This window comes from Dendrobates tinctorius, unplaced genomic scaffold (assembly GCF_039654945.1).
Source record: "Dendrobates tinctorius isolate UK_male_01 unplaced genomic scaffold, ASM3965494v1 ptg000019l, whole genome shotgun sequence".
NCBI classification, from domain to species: Eukaryota; Metazoa; Chordata; class Amphibia; order Anura; family Dendrobatidae; genus Dendrobates; species Dendrobates tinctorius.
The window spans coordinates 67,017,369-67,037,692 of NW_027361687.1; the positions used below are offsets into that span (position 1 = coordinate 67,017,369).

Sequence of the window (20,324 nt, forward strand, 5' to 3'; positions counted from 1 at the left end):
CTACATACATACTACATGCTACATATATACTACATACATACTACATATATACTACATGCATGCTACATACATACTACATGCTACATACATACTACATACATACTACATGCATGCTACATACATACTACATTCTACATATATACTACATACATACTACATATATACTATATGCATGCTACATACATACTACATGCTACATACATACTACATACATACTACATGCATGCTACATACAATACATTAATACAATACATACATAGACATACAGTACATATAACATAGAGTAACATACTTACCAATACTTGTCACATTGTTCCCCGAAGCCATTGTCTTTTACGGAATAAATATTAACATAACAAACCACAAAAATACTCACCCATGATCCGAAGCAGTCCACGAGTGTGTCCCACGACGATCTTGGGTAGAGAATTTCCCACGCAGCAATGGCATAAAGTGAGACTAGGGACTTTTTTTTTTTAAGTGGCGGAGGAATACAGTGCGGAAGGATACCTACCTTCCGTCATTGGATTCCTGCAGCCCGTAGAGAGCGGCAGCATCAGCTGATGCTGCAGTTCTCTACCCAAGATCGTACTACATACGATGTAGTAGCATGTAGCATGTATGTAGCATGCATGTAGTATGTATGTAGCATGCATGTAGTATGTATGTAGCATGTAGTATGTATGTAGCATGCATGTAGTATATATGTAGTATGTATATAGTATGTATGTAGTATATATGTAGCATGTAGTATGTATGTAGCATGCATGTAGTATGTATGTAGCATGCATGTAGTATGTATGTAGTATGTATGTAGCATGTAGTATGTATGTAGCATGCATGTAGTATATATGTAGTATGTATGTAGTATATATGTAGCATGTAGTATGTATGTAGCATGCATGTAGTATGTATGTAGTATGTATGTAGCATGTAGTATGTATGTAGCATGCATGTAGTATGTATGTAGCATGTAGTATGTATGTAGCATGCATGCAGTACGTATGTAGCATGCATGTAGTATGTATGTAGTATGTATGTAGCATGCATGTAGTATGTATGTAGCATGCATGCAGTATGTATGTAGCATGCACGTAGTATATATGTAGTATGTATGTAGCATGTAGTATGTATGTAGTATGTATGTAGCATGTAGCATGTATGTAGCATGCATGTAGTATATATGTACTATGTATGTAGCATGTAGTATGTATGTAGCATGCATGTAGTATGTATGTATGTAGTATTTTTTTTTTTTTTACATTTAACACATTAGCCGGATGATGGGACTACTACTGTCCCATCATTGGCTAATGTGTCAATCACTGTCATGGTAGCAGGCATCGCCCGATGGGACTTGTAGTCCCATCGGACGATGCCTGCACAGACCCCCGAAGCCTGCACAGACCACCGGCAGGCCGGCACAGCCCCCCGGCAGGCCGGCACAGCCCCCCCGGAGCCTGCACAGACCACCGGCAGGCCGGCACAGCCCCCCGGCAGGCCGGCACAGACCACCGGAGCCTGCACAGACCACCGGCAGGCCGTCACAGCCCCCCGGCAGGCCGGCACAGACCACCGGAGCCTGCACAGACCCCCTGGCAGGCCGGCACAGCCCCCCGAAAGGCCCGTACAGACCCCAGAGAGGCTGTACAAGACAAAAATAGGGTTTTTCTTATTCCGATACTGGAAGTCCCATAGACTTGAATGGGACTTCCGGTATCGGAATCGGCGATACCGATACTTTTTTTTAAGATCGGCCGATCCATTCCGATCCGATACTTTGAAGTATCGGACGGTATCGCTCAACTCTAGTTAAGAGTCATTACCTCCCTTCATATGCCAATTAAAAACAGAAACAAATATAAAATGAGATGTGAAAATGGGAAACACAAGATGGAAAACAAAATTAGTACCACTGTTAAAAATGGTAAATAAAAATGCTATGGGGAAATTTAAAAACTAGATATTCAAAAACACATAATTAAAATAAAAATATAAAAAATAATTACATGAGCAGCAACAAAATATGCCATTCTATAATTTTTTTATAAATATATAATATTAAAGATGGTCACCTATTATATAACAAAAATCTAATCTTGGTGTTAATGGTTAACCACATTGTCAATTACAAAATTGAGCCCCTCTGGAGGCGGGTGCCAAGTTTAAAAATCCAAAAAGTTCCAGAGGAGCTCAGTTTAGTAATTGATGATGTGGTTAACCATTAACATCAAGATTAGTTTTTTGCTATATAATTGGTGACCACCCTTAATATATTCTATTTATAAAAAAAATTATAGAATGACATATGTATTTTGTTCCTGCTCATGTAGCTTTTTTTTTAATTTTCTTATTTTAACTTCTTCATGACCGAGCGTATTTTGACCTTAATGACCAGGCCATTTTTTGCAATTCTGACCAGTGTCCTTTTATGAGGTAATAACTCTGGAACGCTTCAATGGATCCTAGCGATTCTGAGACTGTTTTTTCGTGACATATTGGGCTTCACGTTAGTGGTAAATTTAGTAGATAATTTTTGCGTTTATTTGTGAAAAAAAATCAGAACTTTGGCGATAATGTTGAAAATGTTGCAATTTTCAAATTTTTAATTTTTATTCTGTTAAACCAGAGAGTTATGTGACACAAAATAGTTAATAAATAACATTTCCCACATGTCAGAACAATTTTGGAAATAATTTTTTTGTTAGGAAGTTATAAGGGTTAAAAGTTATAAGGGTTAAAAGTTGACCAGCGATTTCTCATTTTTACAACAAAATTTACAAAACAATTTTTTTAGGGACCACCTCACATTTGAAATCACTTTGAGGGGTCTATATGGCAGAAAATACCCAAAAGTGACACCATTCTAAAAACTGCACCCCTTAAGCTACTCAAAACTACATTCAAGAAGGTTGTTAACCCTTCAGGTTGTCATGATATCAGTGCTGGGTGACCGGCACTTCTGGGGTTAATGTTTTGATCTCAGTGCAGACTCTTACCTGCACACTTGGGACCTATTATGGTGGCCTCTCATTGGTTCTGGGAAAGCTTCTTATAGCCTCAGGAAGCTCCCATCCCCCATCAGTTGTACTTTCGCCCTTGGCATTGTGTGGTGACCCCTGAGTGTGTTTGTGCTGTGTTCTGGTTGCTTGATTCTATGTGTATGACTCGGTCTGTTCTCTGGATATTGCTTTGGATTCTGCTTGGTACCTTCTATGTCTGGTTGGTTTTGACTTCTGCTTGGCCCTGACTATCCGTTCTGTCGCATCCCTGGTACTTTACTGATATCTCTGTGAGTGAGCATGTTTGCTTTGTCTACAGTATGTTTAAGGCCACGTTCGTGGATGGGATATCAAGAAATTCCATGTCCACTATGCATCCACATACGCCCGCACCTCACCCGCAGAGACGGACATGCAGCACGACTCTCCAGACCGCAGCATGTCAATTTATCTTGTATAGATGCGAGTCTCCGCAAGAGAAATCTCACCCGTACAATGTATTGGGTGCGGTGATTCTGCACGGTTCAGTGACCACACGCGGAATCACCTGCGTAAGATGGCAGCACTTTAGACGGAGCACATGTCCGCTGCATCCAAAGTGCTGCCATTTCCGGATCGTCTGCACATACCCTAAAAAATGGGTGTTTTGAAAGCCGTGTTTGTTGTGAATGAGTCACCGGAGGAGGAAAAAACAAAAATTACAAGCTAAGTCCAGAAAACCGGAGAGGTTGGTAGCTAGCGGATTGCAGACCCCTGATCCTATTCACAACAACTGACAGTAGCCGTGGGGTATTCCTACGGTGGTCCTAGACACCTCGTTCACAGCCGGAGAACTAAATAAGCCTAAAGAAAGAAAGGGGAAATCTAAACTGCCCCAGAGCAGACCCCAAAGCAATAGACAGCCCCCAACATGTATTGACGGTGAAAACAGATGAAAACACAAACACAGACAGAAAGACAGGCTGAGTAAATGATGGGGCCCTCACTAACTAGATAGGATAGGAAAGAAAAGCAACTGTCTGCAATCACGCAAAAACCCTGCCAAAAATAATGTCAAACACGTCTGATAGAAATGGCCCTGAAGTCACTAGACTTCAAAATCACTATATCAGCACTCAGATATATTCTGAAAACAGAGCAAAGAGATCAACTGATCAGAGACAAAAATGGAGTTCAGCCAGTTCCAACCAGGGCTGGCTGAACACAAACACTAAGTAAACCAGACAAAATCTCATGGAACAATAGCAGAGCAAAAACTTAGCTTTACTGTGTGCCTAAACAATGGAGCTCCCCCACAAGTGACCCCATTTTGGAAACTAGACCCCCCCAAGGAACTTATCTAGATGCATAGTGAGAACTGAACCCGCAGGTGCTTCACAAATTAATCCGTAAAAATGAAAAAGTTTTTTTTTTTCACAAAAATTTTATTTTAGCCTCAATTTTTTCATTTTCACATGGGCAACAGGATAAAAAGGATCCTAAAATTTGTTGGGCAATTTCTCCTGAGTACACCGATACCTCTTATGTGGTCATAAACCCACAGCAGGGCTTGGAAGGGAATACACCACACACACACAAAAACCTGACATACACTACAACACACACACACACACACACACACACCAACCTGACACAATACATCAGGTTGGTGCGTGTGGTGTTGTGTATGTGTTGTGTATGTCAGGCTGGTGTGGGTGAGTTCTGTAGGGGCATGTCAGGATGTGTTTAGTCCAAGGACTTGTGATGAATTCTGAAGCATTCATTTAAACACTGTCCAGGTTTATCAGGACACGATTCACATTGGAAACTAGTTGTTTTTCTTGTCCCCCTTTTATAGCACACCCGACACCTTGTTCTTGTTATCCCCTCACTGGGAAAATGTTGCCCTGGTACCATACGGGAAACTTGAGTTCCAGGGGTGCTGAGGCCTGCTCCTTCCTTGTCTCCAAACATCACGGCCTTTATCACCGCCTCCTGAAACTGAAGGAACGTGTTGTTGGTCTGGCCTGCACATCGTGATAGCACGTATGCGTTATACAGTGCCATTTGTATGATGTGCACAGCCAGTTTTTTATACCACACCTTCGCCTTCCACATGGCACTATAGGGCTGGAGGACTTGATCTGAAAGATCAACTTCCCCCATGTGTTTGTTGTACCCCAGGGCACAGTCCGGTTTGTGGACCTGTGCTGGGGTACCTTGAACGGTGGTGGCCGTGGTGCTGGGACCATGGATTGTTGTCAAGAAAAAAACATCTCTTTTGTCTTTGAACTTGACCACAAACATGTTGCCTCTACATTGGGCTCGTCACTCACCCTTTAGGAGAGCCTGCTCAATTAGCGACAAAGGGAGACCCCTCTGGTTTCTGCGCACAGTACCACAAGCTGCTCTGGCAGAGAGGGATTGAAAGAGTGGGACACTTGTATAAAAGTTATCAACGTACAGATGGTAACCTTTATCAAGCAGTGGGTGGACCAAATCTCACACTATTTTCCCACTCATCCCCAGAGCAGGTAGGCATTCTGGGGACTGGATCTTGCTGTCCTTCCCTTGATAAACTCTAAAGCTGTGAGTGTACCCTGAGGTACTCTCACACAGCTTATAGAGTTTAATCCCGTTCCTCGCCCTTTTGCTGGGCAGGTACTGATGGAATAAAGCCTCCCTTTGAAGTGGACGAGGGATTCATCCACACAAATTTCCCTTTGGGGATTGTACACTTCAGCAAACTTGTTGCTGAAGTGTTCGATGACCGGCCAAATTTTGAACAGTCTATCAAAATTCGGATCATCGCGGGGAAGGCTGTCAGTGTTGTCCCTAAAATAGAGAAACTTATGAATCGCCTCAAAACATCTGCGACTCATAACCATGCCAAATACTGGAGTTTGATATAAAATATCAGTACTCCAGTATTGGCAAATTTCCGGTTTCTTCACAATCCCCATGTGAAGGACCAGTCCCCAATATTTCATCATTTCTATAGAGTCAACGAGACTCCAAGTAGAAAATGATGAATTTGGGTTTTGGGCAAAAAATTGCTGGGCATACAAGTTTGTTTGTTCCTCCATAAGACTGACAATTGACTCAGAGAAATAGACTTTGAAAAAGTCTATTTCCCTGAAGTTGGCAGTCTTGAAATGGATACCTGATTGGGGAACGAAATCAGGAATCCGTGGAGCAAAATTTTCAGGGATGGGGGTCCAGGAGGAGTCAGTAGTGCTAGGTTGGGCGTGACTAGCACTAGGTTGGGGTTTACTCACACTTGGCTGTGGGCCTTCTCCCCCGGCCTCCAGACGATTTCTCGTCCTGCGACATCTTGGTGGTGGTAAGTCTGTATCGCTGGAGGAGGAAGAGTGGGAGTAATAGAGAAAAGTGTGGTCCTCTCCCTCACCATCAGCTTCGGAGGCAATAAAATCATATGCCAATGTAGAGTCGGTGGCCGAGCTGGGGGGGTGGTCCCTCTTCTTACCGTGCAGAGACGAAACAGAGACAAGATGGAGACAGATTCTGGGTGCAACAGGTCCAAGCTTTATTCACTCGCTGTCCGCCTGACAGCCTCACAGCACTCCGCAATTTTCCTCAAGGCTCTCCGGTTACAATACACCACAGAACACCGTACTTTAGCCAGGGACGTATATATACGTACCGTCCCTTTACTCTTGTTGATGCTTTAGACAGGTACGTCACTGTGGCCGCCTTAAGCCCGTAAACCAACAGTAATTTCACTGGTCACAACGTCTTTCTTAACACGGTATCCGTAACCTCTGTGCCTCGTCGATATAACCTCTGTGTCCCGTCTTTATTGCGGTATTCCTGTCAGGACCACCCCCCTGACGTTCTCTCTCCTCAGTACCCCTGGTTTGGATTCTCTTCACAGCGCACAGACTGTCACAGTCCTCCTGTCACTGGAGCTCCCCCTGGGGACTGGAACCTTCTGGAACCCTCCCTCAGTATTTATAGCACTCCCGGTCCCCTGTCACTGTAACTCCGCCCTCCATGACCAACGGTTTCTAAAGCCCTAAGCTGATGTCAAGTCCTTTGCTCACACTCCTCCCTGCCATCTAATGGTCAACCAAAGGTACTGCACATCCACTACACTTTCCTAGCTGTTTCCCCACTGTAGTAACTGACACCTGTCTAAACTGTGCAAACCTATCTTTCTCTATTCTGACACGTCCGTCCATCAGGTCACCTTCCCTACACCTCCTCAGCTGAGTACACCCTTTGTGACTAGGATGACTGGAATGAGCGGGACATTGTGCGTGTGGTGTGTGTGCGTGTGTGTATAAAAAATCTAAACTTTATTAGTGTGTGTGCGTGTGTATGTGCAAGTGTTTGGTGAAACTTTCTACTGAAGGAGGAGGCTGTCAGGCGTGGGGGGCTGTCAGGCATGGGGGGGCAGGAGGGGATCATCCCTTCAAACGCAAACTGGGGTTGTGCAGAGGTGCACAACCCCATTAGGTGAGTGTCCACTTGGCCCCTGTTTGTTAATCCACTAAACCTACAGGTTTCACACATTTTGCACTCCTTGTTTTTGTTTTTATTACCCTTTGTGTAAATGGAAAAGACAACAGGTGGAAATGAATGGCAATTAGCAAGACAAACCCTATAAATGACTGGTTCTGCAGGGGGTGACCACAGACCATTTCTCTGTTCTCATCCATTTTGGCTGTTGTTTTGGTCACTTTTACATTTTGTTGTTCTCAACTCTAGAAGTAAAGTAGCATGAGGTGGTGTCTACAACCTACAGAAGTTGCTCAGGTAGTGCAACTCATCCAGGATGGCACATCAATGCGAGTTGTGGGAGGAAGGGTAGCTGTGTCTGTCAGCACAGTGTCCAGAGCTTGGAGTAGCTACCAGGAGACAGGCCAGTATACCAGGAGACGTGGAGGGGGCCGGAGGAGGGTAACAACCCAGCAGCAAGACCACTATGTCCTCCTTTGCGAAGGGAGGAACAGGAGGAGCAGTGGCACAGGCCTACAAAATGATCTCTAGCAGGCCACTAACATCCATGTGTCTGCTCAAACTGTCAGAAACAGTCTCCATGAGAGTGGTATGAGGGCCAGACATCCATAAGTGGGTGTTGTGCTTATAGATTGGCAACAAAATTGGCAGATTTGACATTGGAGTCCTGTGCTCTTCATGGATGAGAGCAGCTTCACACTGAGCACATGTGACAGATGTGAAGATGATGTGGAGAAGTTCTGCTACCTGCAAAATCCTCCAGCTTGACCGGTTTGGCAGAGGGTCAGTAATGGTGTGGGAGGCATTTCTTTGGAGGGCCACACAGCCCTCCATGTGCTAGCCAAAGGTACCATGACTGCCATTAAGTACAGGGATAACATCATCAGTCCCATTGTGAGATCATATGCATGTGCAGTGGGCCCTGAATTCCATCTGATGCATGACAATGCAAGGCCTCATGTGGCTGAAGTGAGTCAGCAGTTCCAGCATGATGAAAGCATTAATTCTATGGACTGGCCTGCCCGTTCCCCAGACCTGAATCCAATGGAGCACATCTGGGACATCATGTCTCGTTCTATCTACCAACACCAAGCACCACAGACTGTCCAGGAATTGAATGATGCTTTAATCCAGGTCTGGGAGAAGATCCCTCAGAAGAACATCCTTCGCCTCATCAGGACCATGCCCAGGCATTGTAGGAAGGTCATACAGGCACTGGAGGCCACACACACCACTGAGCATCATTATCTTGTCTTGAGGCATTTCCACTGAAGTTGGATCAGCCTGTTATTTCATTTTCCACTTTGATTTTGAGTATCATTCCAAATCCAGACCTCCCTTGGATATTAATTTTAATTTACATTGATCATTTTTATTTTTTATTGATTTCAACGTATTCCACTATGTAAGGAATAAAGATTTGCAGATGGAATATTTCATTTAGTGATAGGTTGTGGTATTTTAGTGTTCCCTTTATTATTTTCAGTAGTGTATATATGCATATATATACTTAATAGTTCTATTCCTTTTGTTCTGTAACCTACACCTTTGAAGCCATACTCTACTGGAACCAGGCCTCCAGTCAGCCTGAATATACTGGTGGTGGCAGCAAGTAGTCTTGGGTTATCGTGAAGTTCGCAGTGACTATATCGGGAGTATATACAGATATTGAATGTGTTGGAATCGGAGGTGTATATACCATATGCTCACTGTTAGTTTCCCAACAACCAGCCTATTAATGGAAACAGCCGGCGGTCTCCTCTGTTAGTCATCGGTCAATCGCGTAATTGCCCGGACGATAGGGGGCGGCAGAGGGCTATTTGCTCCAAAGATAACAATGGGTGGATTTGTGATACAATCCCCCCTTGCTGAAATCTTTGATAAATTGTTGGCAGCGGTGCGATTCTGAGTGACCCCTCCGGTGTCCCTCCTTGACGCTCATCATGCAGGAAAAATAAAGGATTCATATTTTGATAGTTTTAAAAGCAGTAATAGCAATAATGTGGGCTTTTATATTTTTAAAACTTGTTAATGTTCTGGTTTTTTATCCCACAAGGATATTTACTGCTGGTACATTACTTAGAAATGCTTCTGTAAATGCCTTTCACTGCCTGAAAAAAATAGAAAAATACATTCTAATACCTTCAGTCGCCACCCAGGTTCCATTTCAGATCTTATATGGTCATATTCTCTAAACATCAGAAATGGCTGGAATGAGGCAACCATTGACTTTGGAGCCAGTGATTATCGGAGCTGCATTTCCTTTGTGTTGAAGATGGGACAAGGATGCAGAGCCCAGTATGGGCCATGAAAGCCATGAAACAGCACTTGAGGTAGACAAAGGACGCTGGCGAGTACCAATTCATACAGAATAAATAAGATGACATAATACCGATAGTCTTTCCAAAATACTTCCGGGGCTTAGTTAACCGGCGCTTGCGCAGTCCAGCTTTTCGGCTTTGCCCGCAGTTGGGCAAAGCATACTGCGCGTGCGCTAGCTATGAATGCTTAGCACACGCGCAAAAAATGGCGTACACCTACTCCAATTCAGCAATAACCTGCGGACGGCGGGCAAGGATGGGGAGGCGGCGCACATCGGGAACACCGCCCACCGGACCGGACCGACCTCGTTTTCATCGCCCGCCAAAGGGTAGGTGACAGATTCCCTTTAAAGGGAACCTGTCACCAGAAAAAACTTTAACCCAATATCTGCAGGTTATTAATCTGCAGGGTAATAATGTTACTAACCTGCCCGGGCCACTCATGAAGCCGAACACTGCAGGGAGAAAATTCACTCTATTGTCCCCAACAGTGTTCCGATTTCAGTCATGGTGGCAGCGCCAAAGCTGGTTCAGTCACCACTTAGTATACACAGCCACGGCTGTATCTGCACCACAACCCCAAATGACACTCACTCTGCAGTGTTGCCGGCTGTAATTCAGGACCGGGGGAGTGGTTACTGCCGCTGCTGTGTATTTTCACAGCGGGTGACTAAACCAGTGCCGGGTCCGTGACTGAAACCGGAACCCTGCCAGGGGAATAAACTTCATTTTCTCCCTGCAGAGTTCTGCTAAGTACTAGATAGTAATGATATTAACCTGCAGGTTAATAAATTTTTTCTCTGGTGCCATGTTCCTTTTAAAACTAGTTTTCTCTGATTTGTATAGTACCTTAAAAGCACAGTTGGTGCTGTCCCAGAGATCTTAGGAATTCTGGACCGATACAGCGTGGGATTTATGCAAACATTGTCCAAGAATGACCCTTCCCAGAAGAACTGAGAACATTAAACGAAAGAGATGGGACATAGTTTGGGGCAAGTTTTGAAAAAAGTTTTTGAAAAATTCATAGAAGAGGAAAAGTCAATAGTCATCTCCACCACCCATCCACCATCTCTTCACATGGTTTCCAGCACAATCAGATGACACAGGGTTTACCTACAGTCGAGAACAATGGAAACACACAGATCTGCATAAGAAGAGTATACACTAATTGCTACAAAACGTTTTCCCAAATATTTGCAAAATTGCTTTAATTTTATATTTTTTTTGTATTTGACCATTAAACATTTTGCTTGGTTACTTTGGAAAATTCCATTAATAATGTGAAAAGCTGCATGAAGACTACTGCGTGCCTAACTAAAGGTAAAATATCAGATAATAGAAAGCAAACTTTACACTTTAGATAACCATTTAGAAAAATGGTTTGGCTCGTTTGGCCAGCAGCCTTCTTGGCCATTTCTTCCCCATGCCAAACCTGCATCTTATCTCTTACAGAACACAAGGCTTGGCAGTCCAAAATTGGACACACTGGATCCCAATCATCTGCTGGGGTAAGGTCAGGAGGGCCCACATACATATTAATGTTGGCCAAATCCGCAGACTGGTTTGGCTAACAGTCTAATCAAATTGGGCACTTACTTAAGAACATCGACTGTTGTATTCTAATGCAGCATCTCCCACTTCTCCCTACTTTAAATTTTTATCTCTTATCTAGAGTTATGGACTTGAAGCTCTTTTGGTGGTGGAGACTGGTGGACATAGACACATCCATGTCTACACTCTAGCTTTTGTCTACTCTTTCTAGGTGTATAAGTGCCCCAAGATGTCTTCCTGTTAATAAAAAAAAGGTCTCGTCCTGCTCCAGGTTGATTCTTCTTGTCACTTTTTGTTGGACCCAATCCATCTTCATGTGACTATTTACCTTGACTTGTTCCTGACTATTTTAGCCAGCTTCTGACGTCACCTCCTTAGAGTGTATTTGCCAGCCCATGAGCTCTCACCAAATGTCAGAACCCTGAGGATCACAAACTGAGAGTTATGATGAAGTTAAAAAAGTAAGACAGTAGGCTTGTCAGACTACGTCTCTGTCACAGCCAGCACCAATCTATGACCACACTTTTTGGTGCAAAATTCAAAGCTTTATTTATTTAGCCTTAACCCCTTCACGACCTTTGACGCCACGTAGGCGTCATGAAAAGTTGTGACAATACGACTCATGACGCCTATGTGGCATCATGAATTGATTGCCCCCCTGCGGGTCGGGTGACCGGGGTCACTGAAAGGTCACCCGACCCGCACACAAAGGACCCTTCAGAGTTAACACCTGGGGGCGTGGCTTAGCCCCCACGTGCCTACGATCGCTCTGATTGGCTGTTAAAAGTGAAACTGCCAATCAGAGCGATTGTAATATTTCACCAATGAAAATTGGTGAAATATTACAATCCACCCATGGCCGATGCTGAAATAGCATCGGACATGGCTGGAGACTGAGACCCGACCCCCCCACACACCGACTGACGGCACCGATCGGCTGCCGCCACCGTCTGACGGCACCGATCGGCAGCCGCCGTCATAATCTGCCCCCCGCCTTCTGATCATCCCCTCTCACCCTCCGATCACTCCATCTCACCCTCCTTTGTGCCTCCGACCTCCCGCTATCCATCCCGGTGTCCCGCCGTCCAGCGTCATGGGCGCCGCCATCTTGAAAGATGGCAGGCGCATGCGCAGTGCGCCGAATCGAATCTGCAACGCTGCAGATTCATTCATTTATTTTGATCACTATGATAAACTTTCATAGTGATCAAAATAAAAAAAAAGTAAATCACCACCCCCTTATCACCCCCATAGGTAGGGACAAATAATAAAATAAAAAAAATATATTTTTTTATTTTTCCATTAGGGCTAGGGTTAGGGCTAGGGTTAGGGCTAGGGTTAGGGCTAAGGTTAGGGATAGGGCTAGGGTTAGGGCTAGGGTTAGGGTTAGGGCTAGGGTTGGAATTAGGGTTAGGGTTAGAAATAGGGTTAGGGTTGGAGTAAGGGTTAGGGTTGGACTTAGGGTTAGGGTTGGAATTAGGGTTAGGGTTGGAATTAGGGATGGGATTAGGGTTAGGGTTGTAATTGGGATTAGGGTTAGGGTTGGGTTGGGGTTGGGATTACGGTTAGGTTTGTGGTTAGGGTTAGAGTTGGGATTTCGTTAGGGGTGTGTTGGGATTAGGGTTGTGGTTAGGGTTATGATTAGGGTTGGGATTAGGGTTAGGGGTGTGTTAGGGTTGGAGATAGAATTGAGGGGTTTTCACTGTTTAGGCACATCACGGGGTCTCCAAACGCGACATGGAGCCACCATTTATTCCAGCCAATTTTGCGTTCAAAAAGTCAAACGGTGCTCCCTCCATTTCGAGCCCCAACGTGTGCCCAAACAGTGGTGTACCCCCACTTATGGGGTATCAACGTACTCAGGAAAAATTGCACAACAACTTTGGGGGGTCTAATTTCTTTTGTTTCCCTTGGGAAAATAAAAAATGGGGGCTAAAATAATTATTTTTGTTGAAAAAAAATGATTTTTTATTTTCACGGTTCTGCGTTATAAACTTCTGTGAAGCACTTGGGGGTTCAACGTGCTCACCACACATCTATATAAGCTCCTTGGGAGGTCTAGTTTCCAAAATGGGGTCACTTATGGGGGGTTTCTACTGTTTAGGTACATCAGGGGCTCTGCAAGCGTAACATGACGCCCACAGACCATTCTATCAAGTCGGCATTTCAAAACGTCACTACTTCCATTCCGAGCCCCAACGCGTCCCCGAACAGTGGTTCCCCCCACATATGGGGTACCAGCGTACTCAGGACAAACTGGACAACAACTTTTGGGGTCCAATTTATCCTGTTACCCTTCTGAAAATAAAAAATAGTGGACTAAAAATCATTTTTTGAGGGAAAAAAAATATTTTTTATTTTCACGGCTCTGCGTTATAAACTTCTGTGAATCACTTGGGGGTTCAAAGTGCACACCTCACATCTAGATAAGTTCCTTGGGTGATCTAGTTTCCAAAATGGGGTCACTTGTGGGGGGTTTCCACTGTTTAGGTACATCAGGGGCTCTGCAAACGTAACATGACGCCCACAGACCATTCCATCAAGTCGGCATTTCAAAACGTCACTACTTCCATTCCGAGCCCCAACGTGTGCCCAAACAGTGGTCCCCCCCCCACTTATGGGGTACCAGCACACTCAGGACAAACTGGTCAACAACTTTTGGGGTCCAATTTATCCTGTTACCCTTGTCAAAAATAAAAAATAGTCGACTAAAATTCATTTTTTGAGGAAAAAAAATATTTTTTATTTTCACAGCTCTGCGTTATAAACTTCTGTGAAGCACTTGGGGGTTCAAAGTGCTCACCTCACATCTAGATTAGTTCCTTGGGTGATCTAGTTTCCAAAATGGGGTCATTTGTGGGGGGTTTGCACTGTTTAGGTACATCAGGGGCTCTGCAAACGTAACATGACGCCCACAGACCATTCCATCAAGTCAGCATTTCAAAACGTCACTACTTCCCTTCCGAGCCCCAACGTGTGCCCAAACAGTGGTCCCCCCCACTTATGGGGTAGCAGCGTACTCAGGACAAGCTGTACAACAACTTTTGGGGGCCAATTTATCCTGTTACCCTTGTGAAAATAAAAAATAGCAGGCTAAAAAAAAATTTTTGAGGAAAAAATTTTTTTTTAACTTTCATGGCTCTGTGTTATAAACTTCTGTGAAGCACCTAGGGGTTCAAAGTGCTCACTATGCATCTAGATAAGTTCCTTAGGGGGTCTAGTTTCCAAAATGGGGTCATTTGTGGGGGAGCTCCAAAGTTTACGCACACGGGCTCTGCAAACACGACATGGTGTGCGTTAATGATTGGAGCTAATTTTCCATTCAAAAAGTCAAATGACGCTCCTTCCCTTCTGAGCCATGCCGTGCGCTCAAACAGTGGTTCCCCCTCACATATGGGGTACCAGCGTACTCAGGACAAACTGGACAACAATTTTTGGGGTCCAATTTATCCTGTTACCCTTGGGAAAATAAAAAATAGCGGGCTAAAAAAATCATTTTTGAGGGTAAAAAATTATTTTTTTATTTTCTTGGCTCTGCGTTTATAAACTTCTGTGAAGCACTTGGGGGTTCAGAGTGCTCACTACACATCTAGATAAGCTCCTTGGGGGTTCTAGTTTCCAAAATGGGGTCACTTGTGGGGGTTTCTACTGTTTAGGCACACGGGGGCTCTGCAAACGCAACATGACGCCCGCAGAACATTCCATCAAAGTCTGCATTCCAAAATGGCGCTCCTTCCCTTCTGAGCTCTCCCGTGCTCCCAAACAGTGGTTCCCCCCCACATATGGGATATCGGTGTACTCAGGACAAATTGCACAACAACTTTTGTGGTTCAATTTCTCCTGTTAACCTTGTGAAAATAAAAAATAGCGGGCTAAAAAATCATTTTTGAGCAAAAAAAAATGATTTTTTATTTTCACTGCTCTGCTTTATAAACTTCTGTGAAGTACTTGGGGGTTCAAAGTGCTCACGACACATCTAGATAAGTTCCTTCGGGGGTCTAGTTTCCAAAATGGGGTCACTTGTGGGGGAGCTCCAATGTTTAGGCACACAGGGCCTCGCCAAATGCGACATGGTGCCTGCTAACGATTGGAGCTAATTTTACAATCAAAAAGTCAAATGGCGCTCCTTCCCTTCCGGGCCCTGCCGTGCGCCCAAACAGTAGTTTATGACCACATATGAGATATCGATGTACTCAGGAGAAATTGCCCAACAAATTTTAGGATCCATTTATCCTGTTGCCCATGTGAAAATGAAAAAACTGAGGCTAAATAACATTTTTGTGAAAAAAAAAGTACTTTTTTTTGTAACGGATCAATTTGTGAAGCACCTGGGGGTTCAAAGTGCTCACTATGCATCTAGATAAGTTCCTTGGAGGGTCTAGTTTCCCAAATGGGGTCATTTGTGGGGGAGCTCCAATGTTTAGGCGCACAGTGGCTCTCCAAACGCGACATGGCAACCGCAACAAGCATATTTTCCATTCAAAAAGTCAAATGGCGCTCCTTGCCTTCTGAGCCCTGCCGTGCGCCTAAACAGTGGTTTATGACCACATATGAGGTATCGGGGGACTCAGGAGAAATTGCCCAACAAATACTAGGATACATTTTATCCCGCTACCCATGTGAAAATGAAAAAACTGATGCTAAAAGAAAATTTTGGTTGGAAAAATTAAAATGTCCATTTTTTCATTCCATGTTGCTTTAGCTCCTGTGAAGCACCTGAAGGGTTAATAATCTTCTTGAATGTAGTTTTGAGTAGCTTGAGGGGTCCGGTTTTTAGAATGGTGTCACTTTTGGGTATTTTCTGCCATATAGACCCCTCAAAGTGACTTCAAATGTGAGGTGGTCCCTAAAAAAATGGTTTTGTAAATTTTGTTGTAAAAATGAGAAATTGCTGGTCAACTTTTAACCCTTATAACTTCCTAACGGAAAAAAATGTTGTTTCCAAAACTGTGCTAATGTAAAGTAGACATGTGGGAAATGTTATTTATTTACTATTATGTGTCACATAACTCTCTGGTTTAACAGAATAAAAATTCAAAATTTGAAAATTGCAACATTTTCAAAATTTTCGCCAAATTTCCATTTTTTTCACAAATAAACGCAAAAATTATCGACCTAAATTTACCCCAAACATGAAGCCCAATATGTCACGAAAAAACAATCTCGGAATCGCTAGGATGCGTTGAAGCGTTCCTGAGTTATTACCTCATAAAGGGACATTGGTCAGAATTGCAAAAAATGGCCAGGTCATTAAGGTCAAAATAGGCTGGGTCATGAAGGGGTTAAATTCAATAAGTCCATGACATTTAACCCATGGTGCACAGTTATTAAATCTATCTGTATTGGGATGTTTCCTCCCACTGGTTTTATTTTTGCAACAATATCCTTCTCTATTCTAGTAATTGGTCATTTCAACAAATTCTTTAACTTTAGTTTCATTGTTTCTTGCACAGAGAGATTATCAGAAACAGACATCAAGATTAACCACAGCCTCATTGGGAATGAGTCTTGCTCACTGAACCTGTTGTGCACTGTGGACAAACGAGATGTGACTATAACATGGAGTCGAGTACATGGCAGTGATATCAATGTGACCCCAGGTGTTGTGTATGTTCCTCCCAGTGATGTGAACGTCACCTATAACTGCACCGCACGTAACCCAGTCAGTAATATCTCCAAGACTGTGATCCCCTGGGTCTACTGTAAGACAGGTAATGATTTATACAAAGTGTGTACAACCTTATACATGTATTTGTGTAGATAAATATTACAAATGAATATAATTTCCCATAATCTCATGACACTCATACTCCTTTCTTGTACATGCTGCCTGCACTATTGGTGCTGGACCTTCTTTTCTTCAAAGCCGTTTTACAGATGAGGAAGGCAGAAGCCAAGAGACAAAAACCTACCCCCACTTCCCAGATAGAGATATGTTGCCATTTCACGTAGAGAGACAAAACCACTCCCAAACCATCAGTCTTGGCATCTTTGCTGCTAGAGATGGATTAGACTTGACAGCAGGCAGTGGACAGCACATTAAACAGAAGGGTAACACTTGGTAGCATTCACTCTACAGTGAATTTTTGAGTGTAATTAATCATGTTTTCTTTCAAATATGATCAAGAGATCAGAAACTGCATTTCTTGATAATTGCAGCAGTGCTGATAAGTGATACAACTGCAGATACAGTGGTTTACAAAGAGTTTTGGTCACTGTCTACTATTATTAATAATAATGTTTATTTAGCGCCACCATATTCCGCAGCTCTGTACAATAAGCGAAGACATGTACAGACAAAGAATGCAAGGTAACACACATTTCACCAGTTACAGGAGCAGTGAGTGTCCGGCTGCTCACAAGCTACAATCAATAAGGAATGGGGGGCGCAATAGGTAGAACGTGCCGTTATGTATGGTCCAGCCATTATTATATGAGTTATCATATAAAGCAGTAGGATCCGATGCTCAGCCACGATCTGTCTGCATACAGTTACTGTGTGCTATTGCGGGCATGGAGGGTGTGGAGACAGATGAATAGGAGGGAGCAGATTATGATTGACATTTCAGGGGGAACAGAGTAGAGTTAGGTTAGTGAGCTGAGGTGATAGGCTTCTTTAAAGAGCGGTGTTTTTAAAACACACTTCAAAACATGGGGCTAGGATTATTCGTATCGTCCAGGGTAGTGCATTCCAGAACACTGGTGCAGCAAAAGAGAAGTCTTGGAGCCGAAAGTGCGAGGTTCGGATTTTGGAGGATGTTAGTCTTAGATCAGTTTCTGAGCATAGAGCATGGGTAGGGTGATAGACAGATAAGGGATGAGATGTAGGGCAGTGCAGATTGTGGAGTGCTGAGTTTATATTGTATTCTGTAGTGGATGGGTAACCAGTGTAATTACTGGCACAAGGTGGAGGCATCGGTGTAGTGGCTGAACCGAAATATGACCCTGGTTGCCGCATTCAGGATGGATTGGAGTGGATGGAGAGTAGAGTTTATTAGAGGGAGACCGATCAGGATACAGTTGCAGTAGACCATGCGAGAGTGAATAAGAGCAACAGTAATAATTTTTGCAGTCGGATTCTGGACATGTTTTTAAGATGAGAGTGAAGGACTAAATATAGGGAACAAAGGAAAGTTCTGGAGCCGGCAAAAAATACAGTAAAGGAGCGATCACAGTGGTAGGAGAACCAGGAGAAAGTGGAATTCTTGAGGCCGATAGAGCGGAGCATAGTGAGGATATTTATGTACGTATGTCTTGAGGAGGAAACATCATACTGCCTCCTATCAATAGAGTCTATTCTTACAGACCATGTAGATGCTTCGGAACTAACCACGTAAGGTGACCATGCACTCAGCCATTACAGCAGCGTGATTTATAGTTTGGCTGTGTTACATTTCAGACAATACCTGCTTTGAAAAGTCGGCTGCTGAATATGCATTTCGGATGATTAGTCCAAGGAAGATGAACAGAATCTTCACCCCGCCCTGATCTACTTGACTGACTGGTCTCTTCCTGTGTACTTAAATAAGGAGAGACTTATCAGTCTAGTTGAGCCGGGCAGGGAGGAGACGCTGGAAACTGGGCTTGAACTAGTCAGCCAAAACATATAGTTCTGGGGCAGTTTTTTTTTTTTTAAGAATTTGAGAGTAAATTTGAGCAATTTTGACTATTTTGGAATGTATTAGCAAGCAACAGCTAATAAACAGAAGGTAGCATGATGGCAGACTCAGACTACAAAAGGTTTGTCCATAGCCTGTGATGGAGATACACGATCGGCATACAGATAATGTACACAAATCAATACAAAACATTTTCAGGAATATTTTCGAAATTGTTTCAATTTGATATTTATGATAAATTTTGCTTAAGTATTTTGGGTGATCTTCACTAACGATGCAAAAATCTACATGAAAAGCTGCAATTATTAGAAAGTAACGTGCGACATTATATCCTTCTTTCCAGATACCAACACAAAATTTAAAAAATCAGAATTACCGTGGATCCTTGGAATCGCTTTCATCGGCTGTGTGATAATTGTTCTATTTGTAATTTACAAAATATTGGCAAAAGGTAATAGTAAAATACATAATTCAAGAGACAATAAAGTGAAAGAGAAATATCATGTATTATTATCATTATCCTGTACCCCAAGTGTCATTATCCTGTACCCCAAGTGTCAGTGCCATTATCCTGTACCCCAAGTGTCAGGGTCATTATCCTGTTCCCCAAGTGTCATTACCCTGTATCCGAAGTGTCAGTGTCATTATCCTGTACCCCATGTGTCAGTGTCATTACCCTGTACCCCAAGTGTCAGGGTCACTATTCTGTACCCCAAGTGTCAGTGTCATTATCCTGTATCCCAAGTGTCAGTGTCATCCTGTTCCCCAAGTGTCAGTGCCATTATCCTGTACCCCGTGTGTCAGTGTTATTACCCTGTACCCCAAGTGTCAGTGCCATTATCCTGTACCCCAAGTGTCAGGGTCATTATCCTATTCCCCAAGTGTCATTACCCTGTACCCGAAGTGTCAGTGCCATTATCCTGTACCCCGTGTGTCAGTGTCATTACCCTGTACCCCAAGTGTCAGGGTCATTATTCTGTACCCCAAGTGTCAGTGTCATTATCCTGTATCCCAAGTGTCAGTGTCATCCTGTTCCCCAAGTGTCAGTGCCATTATCCTGTACCCCGTGTGTCAGTGTTATTACCCTGTACCCCAAGTGTCAGGGTCACTACCCTGTACCCCAAGTGTCAGTGTCATTATCCTGTATCCCAAGTGTCAGTGTCATCCTGTTCCCCAAGTGTCAGTGCCATTATCCTGTACCCCGTGTGTCAGTGTTATTACCCTGTACCCCAAGTGTCAGGGTCATTATTCTGTACCCCAAGTGTCAGTGTCATTATCCTGTATCCCAAGTGTCAGTGTCATCCTGTTCCCCAAGTGTCAGTGTCATTATTCTGTACCCCAAGTGTCAGTGCCATTATCCTGTACCCCAA

The 20,324-nt window shown here is 43.5% G+C and overlaps 1 protein-coding gene across 1 annotated transcript in view; it reads left to right on the forward strand.

Moving 5' to 3' along the window:
• Window positions 1-20,324, forward strand: part of LOC141083026 (SLAM family member 5-like) — a 151,887-nt gene that overhangs the window by 61,339 nt on the left and 70,224 nt on the right. Inside the window, exons 3-4 of the mRNA XM_073567171.1 lie at window positions 16,789-17,046; window positions 19,298-19,405. Coding sequence (XP_073423272.1) covers window positions 16,789-17,046; window positions 19,298-19,405 — 366 coding nt within the window. The remainder of the gene's footprint in view (window positions 1-16,788; window positions 17,047-19,297; window positions 19,406-20,324) is intronic.